The sequence below is a fragment of the Penaeus chinensis genome, chromosome 32 (genome assembly GCF_019202785.1).
Source record: "Penaeus chinensis breed Huanghai No. 1 chromosome 32, ASM1920278v2, whole genome shotgun sequence".
NCBI classification, from domain to species: Eukaryota; Metazoa; Arthropoda; class Malacostraca; order Decapoda; family Penaeidae; genus Penaeus; species Penaeus chinensis.
This window is the reverse complement of record NC_061850.1, coordinates 15,321,191-15,328,690: the sequence shown is the minus strand read 5'-3', so window position 1 is coordinate 15,328,690 and position 7,500 is coordinate 15,321,191. Positions and strand designations below refer to the sequence as shown.

General features: G+C 35.6%; 1 protein-coding gene across 3 annotated transcripts in view; it reads right to left on the bottom strand.

Moving 5' to 3' along the window:
* The window catches only part of LOC125042730 (DNA-binding protein Ets97D-like), a 15,819-nt gene that overhangs the window by 6,985 nt on the left and 1,334 nt on the right, over nt 1-7,500 (bottom strand). For all 3 annotated transcript variants that reach the window (XM_047638571.1, XM_047638572.1, XM_047638570.1), the window contains exons 2-4: nt 2,545-2,702; nt 2,278-2,413; nt 1,963-2,092 (exon numbers count right to left, since the gene is read on the bottom strand). In XM_047638571.1, coding sequence (XP_047494527.1) covers nt 1,963-2,092; nt 2,278-2,413; nt 2,545-2,693 — 415 coding nt within the window. In that variant the 5' untranslated portion in view covers nt 2,694-2,702. The remainder of the gene's footprint in view (nt 1-1,962; nt 2,093-2,277; nt 2,414-2,544; nt 2,703-7,500) is intronic.

The window sequence follows — 7,500 nt, the reverse complement described above, 5'->3', positions numbered from 1 at the left end:
AAAAGTATTTAATTTGGGTAACTAATAATTTTTCCTTTACATAAAAAAATAGGTTTATTCCTGTTAAATAAGGATGATTAAAATGGTTAACCTTACGTGTGTGTATTTACAAACTAGAAATCTACGCAAAAATTATAACCACCCAGTAACCAGCCCCCCCATGCTTGGAGCATGGGAAAAATTCAACAGATTCTGTAATTCACGTTGTAAATTTATTTTACATATGCTTCTAAAATACCCAAAATTGAACTGAAATGATGTATTCATTTTAGGATCATATAAATGTAATAATTCTATATTGTTATTGCCATCCACAGTTCTCTATTTCTTCACAATTGGATTAATAAAAAGAAGAGAAAAAGAAGAAGAAGAAGAAGAGAGAGGCACCTTTATGAAATATGGCCCTTAATGAAAACAATAACTCTAAGACTCAGTAATAATCTCATTGAAAAGTACACTTAATTAGCTTTTTAATATATACATATATAACACTAGATTTTGCTCAAAAATATTAGAGATGACTAACTTTGGCTAATGTCTGTCCAAATTTCCAACAGCCTCTTCTCAGTTCTATATTTACATGCAGAACCATAAAGTGGTTGTAATTTTCCCATGTCTTGAAATCATAAGGTTGCTTTCATAAGAACATCAAGGCCTGATTTTTAAATCAGAAAAAAAAAAAAAAAAAAAAATATAGATTATGTATAACTCAAAAAATTAACAAAATATAGTTCACAATGGCAGACAGTCCCCTCCAACAAATTGCAGAAATATAAAAATCAGGCTTCATCACAACCTTCAAATAGAGTTAATCAAACTGAAGAATATTTTTTAGGTAATTTAAGGAAAAAATATGACTAGTGGATGGTTCTGTGGACCATAAAGAGAAAAGAAAAGCAAAACTTTTTTGAGGGTGAGGTTTAAATGATATATGAGGGGAAGCACAATTATATACTTTATAATATTCAAAAAAAAAAGGTTATCTAAAATCTTTTTATCTTCAAATGACTGGAGCAAGGAAGGCCTCAGCTGGGATGGTCCCCTTTAAGGGAAAAAATTCTTGTTAAAAAAAATATTGCAATTAAACTAATGAATGTATCCATGTAGATGTTCTACGTCATGAAGTCATTTACTATTTTCTTGGTAATGGACTTAATAATTGATCAACATGAATGAAAATTTGTCCGAGTATAGTGTGAACATGTTTAAAACTTTTTACATTCTGAGATTTTCTTTTTTATTCATATGCTGCATAGCAATGCAATTTTACAACCTTTTGTCATTATCTTGTGCTATTACCCTATGTTACTTTACTTCAACATTTTCAACATTGTAGGTATTGGATTTTCTATATATATTCTTATGCATAATCATAACTTTTAAGAATGGCTCGTAAAGTTTCTGCGACGGTTACACTGAGTGGTGTGTTGCACCCTCCAAGCTCGGCCTTCTTATATCTACTGGCTTATAATCTCATTTCCCCCCCCCTTCTACTCCTCCTCTCTAGCTGAGTGGAATGTTGTCATGTCCTGATACCATATGTTGATATTTTTCTTCAGTGAGATTACAAGGGAAAGTGTGCCCCAGTGACTGATTAATTGGAGCTGATTTTCACTACACCGGGTGGATGAGGCTTACACTTCTTTGGCTTCTAGAGCCTCCCGCTCCCCTGAGGATGATTTTTTGGGGCATACGTAACATTAGGTTTATTGAAGATTTTCAGCAAAAATTCAAAATTGGATTTTGACTAAAAGTCATTAGTCTCCTATTAATAATACTTGGTAACTAGTCTAATCAACATTTAAAGTTATCTGACCTTCTTGCATAATTCATATAATAATAAACCTCAGTTACAATATATAATAACTGCAATCTGTTTTTCTTTGCTTATTTTAAGTCTGAAATTGACATACATATTACAGACAAAAAATAACACAGAGAAGAATTTGTCCATTATTGTACCTTCATTTGGCTTAAGAACATCTAATATGTCAATACGACTGCCTGCACTGTCATTCTTCACAACAAACTGTATCTGCACCAGGCCAGTACTTGTTCCACACTGTTCCTGCAGAGTTTGTTCATCACTCAGCTAGAAATGAAAGTGGCCAGTTATTTAAGAATACCATGAATCATACAAATAAAACCTGCTCATTAGATATCCAACATATGTACAAAGCAAAAACAATTTAATATTTCCATATACCTTGATTTAATAAAGTTGTTTGCAAAGTGAGGTAAATGTTATAAATAATGCCACTGAAAAATAATTTTTACCTCCTTTTCTGACAATACAGTCACGTTACAGTTCTGCAAATCCAGATGTAATGCTTCAGCAGCTCGGGCCTTCAGTGTTCCCATACGCTCACTGATGTCCATATCAATGGCATAAATTTGTACTGGTTCCCTAGTGCTGAAAAATAAGAAACCTTAGCATAAATCACAGCTGTTCAACAATTATATGACAAAATCTTCCAAATTGAATAATGGGACATAAAATCATAATAACTTGTAATTTATTATTTACATATAGACAGATGATACCTTTGCTCTTGTAAGACTAGTGATGTTTCTCCACTTTCATCACCTCCACAGCTCTCAGGTAGATGATCATTTTCTGTTATTTCACCTTCAGTAGCTCTCATCAGAATTTCCTCTAAACTTCCCATACCTGATAGTTCTCCTCCTGCCATTGCATCAGACTGGAATCATGAAAATAAATGACACTAATAAGTTTACAGTAACAACAAAAAGGAACTTCCTACAAAAACATGGTTGTAAATTGGAAAATAGAGGCCTTTACTATATGATACAACCTGAAAAAAGAAAATAAAGCACTGTGCAAAAAAAAAGTTCTTTCATAGAATAATTAACTGATCTTATATAATGAGCAACAAACTGTTAAAATCTTGACTATATTTTAAGGTTTAAACAAATTCATCTGATAGAACACCCTCTATATAACCACATCACAACATCATGGAATAGTTTTGTTAAAAGGGTAAAAATGAACCTAATCATTTACAGTAAGAAATAGAACTTTACACAATTTAAAACTGTTACTACAACAAAGAACTGGTCTCCTTGTTTGTTCCTGGAAATTTAGTACAATCTGGAAAAAACATGTGCAGCCTGAATATGTTCCCTAGCACTTTTATATACTATACTATATATTGCCTTAGCGAACTTAGAATACCAAGTAACAACTTCCTTTTCTAGGGATTAAGATGCATATGAATATTGAGCAACAGCCAACTCTCTGACTATGGAAGTTTGAGCTTGTAGCAGCCACCACAACCTGCACAACTCAGCTCGAGATGCTTCCCATGTTTAGTCACTCCAGGTCCAACAGTCTTGACCTCCTTCTCTTACCAGCAGGTGGTTCTCACGACTCACTGTTAAGACATAACTTATTGACACCGGACACCTCGCGGCTCTCTGATTGGACTGCAAGCTCCCATTGTTCCCGGTTCACTGACACTTACTTAAGCTCCAAAATCCGGACAAAGATCATCAATGACTCAAGAACACCTCAGCCACTTAGCAGCAATTCAGGACTGCCCAGTCCTTTGCCAACTGAGGAACCACCCCAGCTCCCCCAAACAATTCCACCTCATCTACAGCACCTAGCCTTAAAAACAGTGGGCACTCACACTCATTCAAACACTCTATAAAGAGATATAGATCAGATGAGTAGTAGATACACCACATCTACTACAAGCTGAAATTTATCGCAGACCTTGGTATAACCCTCATGACTATAATCTGAATATGTTTGTTTTGTTTAAAGGATCTATTCATCCTTTCCATCTCGCTGATTTCCAATTCTTAAATTCCCTTTTAGTGCTGGGACAGTAGAGGCCTCAAAATGGGGACCATCTATTTAACTGAAAAAGTAGAATTTCTCATTTTTTCAAATAAAAAAATAGACATCAACTGGTCTGAGGTTTTGAACACTTCTTATGTACAACTAAGAAATTCAAACTGAGAAAATTCATGAAGTTTAGAAATTATTTTATCGTCAATTTCATATCTATATTTTATCAAAAATCGTAATGATTATGCATGTTACATATAAGAAAGTTCAACTTCCTTCTTTTCAAAGCTATACTCTAAAAATTCTGACTATGGAACTGAAGCTGAAGCATAAAATGTGATTTAGGTTTAATTTTCTTAATAATACATGACACAATTCATACTACAAAACTTGTTGTTTATTTAATCACTGAAAGCTTGGATCAAAAGTAACTGTCTTGAACAGAAAAATAAGCAATACTGCTGCATTAAAATAAAGGAATGATCAATGTTATATAAATCAAAGGTGTGAAGGTGGATAATGGTACAATCAGTTAAAAAGGCTACCCAGAATGTGTCTGAAGTTGCTCTGACAAAGAACTATACCTCCTTAAACCTAATTCTAAGATGATTTTCCTACATCAAACATCTGTTGCAAATTGTAAATAAATTAGATATCTAATATAATACATAACGACATATCACATGTCTTGTTATGTGACAAATTTTCAATACATTTCCTTCATATTACTCCAAGTATCTCTCAAATATTCAGTTCTGCCATGTGGAGATAGCATGAAGCATACAAAGGAAATTGCAGGGTAAATAGTGGGAAAAAATAACACTTTTAACCCTGCATGCTTCTGATGGTCAAATTTTCTTACAACAATTATTGCTTCCACATTTGCTGCATGATTATGAGGGTCAGATAGATATTCACAAATCTTTAATCCATCTCAGTCTGGTAAAATTAAATGTAGTGAATTAAATGTAGTGGAATAAAGTAGATTTTACCTGGAAGAGCATTACAAGATGTATTTTGATCCTGACCCCCATCTTTTCACAGTGAAATAAATGTTTTCGGATCAATTTAGGGCATTAAGTGTACGAAATGGTAAAGAGAATTCATAGTGATCATGAAATGGCAGACTACTTGAATTTTACACAGCTAAAGCTTTACTTTTTATTTTCAGGGAAACAACCTAACAATATAATTTACATTCTAATGTGATATTGGCTTGTGTGTATAGAAGTGTGTGATTGTGAGTGTGAATGTGTGCATTTGGATGTGCATGTGTGGATGTGAATGTGAGTGGTTGTGGGTCTGAGTGTGGATATGGGTGTGAGTGCAGGTTTGGGTGAATGCGTGGATGTGAGTGTGGGTATGAGTGTGTGTATGGATGTAGGTGTGAGGATGTGGATGTGAGGGTGAGTGTGGATGTGAGTAGAGTGGATATGGGGGTGAGTGTTGGTACTGGTGTGGGTGTATGGGTGTGTGGATGTGAGTGTGGGTGTAGGTGTGGGTATGGGTGTGTGGATGTAGGTGTGAGTATGGGTGTGTGGGTGTGATTATGAATGTGGGTGTGAGTGGATGTGAATGTGGATGTTAGTATGAGTGCTGATGTGGGTGTGAGTGTGGATGTGGGTTTGTGTAGTTGTGGGTATGGGTGTGTGGATGTGAGTGTGGATGTGGGTATAGGTGTGTAAATGTTGGTATGAGTATGGGTGTGGGTATGTTTGTATGGATGTGGGTGAGTGTAGTTGTGGGTATTGGTGAGTGTGGGTACTGGTGTTTGTGTGTGTGTGGATATAAGTGTGAGTGTAGGTGTGGTTATGGGTAAGTGTGAAGGGATAAGTGTGTGGATGTGGGTATGAGTGTGGGTGAAGGTGGATATGGGTGTGAGTAGCTTTGAGTGTGGATGTGGGCATGAGTTTGGGTATGGGTGAGTGTGTGGATGTGTTGGTGTGGTTATAGGTGTGTGAATGTGGGTATAAGTGTGGGTATATGTGAGTGTGTGGATGTGGGTGAGTGTGGGTATGGGGGAGCATGGATGTGCATGTGTGGGTATTGGTGAGTGTGAGTGTGGATACAGATGTGATTGTGGGTGTGGGTATGGGTGAGAGTGTGGATGTAGGTGTGAGTGGATGGGGGTGTAGGTGTGTGTGTATAGACATGTGAGTGTGGATGTGAGTGTGAATGTAAGCAATTTCTTTAGCATGTGTGGTGATTATTAGCCATTCACCCACGTGCCATAATAATTACTTCATAGTCTCACTCTAATTAATAGCAATATCATAGCTATTATTCATGATCACATCTTATATCTTTAACATCTGGCATGCAATGAAAATTTCTCAGAAAAGGATATACAACTGCCTTAGAAAAGAAGAGAATAGACACTGCTATGTAAACTGATATACTCAAGTAAAGGAAAAAAGACACTGAAAAGAGTGTCCACAGTGACTCGTGCTGGTGTGTCTTGGATTACTGCATGCTACAAGATGGGAAGTTTAGATTATATTTGTTCAGTGATTGGCGTCCACTGTAGACTAATCACAAGAATAAGCAAAACTGCCTTATGGAAGAACTAAACAGACAAAATGGCATCAATATCAATGGCACAATACTTTTCCGAAGTGGAATAATTTCCGAAGAGGAATAAGGTGGCACAACTACATTATAGCAACCATTACAAACTTTAATCATTATAACCTAATCAGTGACTGATATATTGTCTGATATAGGTGGGCAAAAAGAGGAGAGTTGCTATGTAATTACTTTGCAATAGGAGGGAAATGATAACATTCCAAATTGTGCCATTAACACAATCATGTTGGAAATGCAGGTGAGCATACAAGTGACTGATAAAGGAGCAATCAGATACTAAAAAGATTTCTCACTGCAAAACAAGTTGGTGTGGCCTCTGTGCTCCAGCAAAGGCCAAGAAACAGTCAAAATGCATATTCTCACAGGAAATGCTTGCAAACCTCCCTGGCAATTTATTGTCAAAAAGGGAACAAGTGTTGGAGTTTTTTTTTGGCTTTACTGAAGAAGGATTCCCTGTTGTGGTCCTATTCTTACCAATGGCTGTCATAAACAGAAAATGTACCAAACTCACTGGTAAAAAAGAAACAGGAAAAGAGCTGTTTGAGGCAGGTATTAAAGTGGTAGTGATAGATGTAGGAACCCAGTGGGTTAGGCTTTCTTTCTATTATTAGTAACATTTACGTGGTCTTCAATTCTGAATGGATGCAAAAATACTGAAAGATATATATATGGCATCAGTGTTAATCTTTACAGTATGGATGCACTATGCTAGGGAAAATTGAAGCCAATATTCTTGCAGTTATAGGTACAAGAAATAATCTGCAGATATGAATGATAATGCCACATATAATGGAAAAAGATCACAGAAAGCATCCCTCACAGCCAAAGTCTACTTGGTCTCAGTTTCCCACAGCCATGTAGTACAAGGAAAAATTTGCCTGTAATAAACAGAATGACCCAAATAACACTTTCCATTTATAAGGTCCTATCTTCACAAGTTGATAATAAGAAAGTTGTGCAACATGCAATACTTTGGAATACATTTATTGAAAATTTAATGGCATTATTATATTAAAAGAAAAACTACACTCACTCTATGAAATAATCTCCTTTAGCAAAAAATAATGTCAATAATGAAGAAAATATGTTAAACAAAT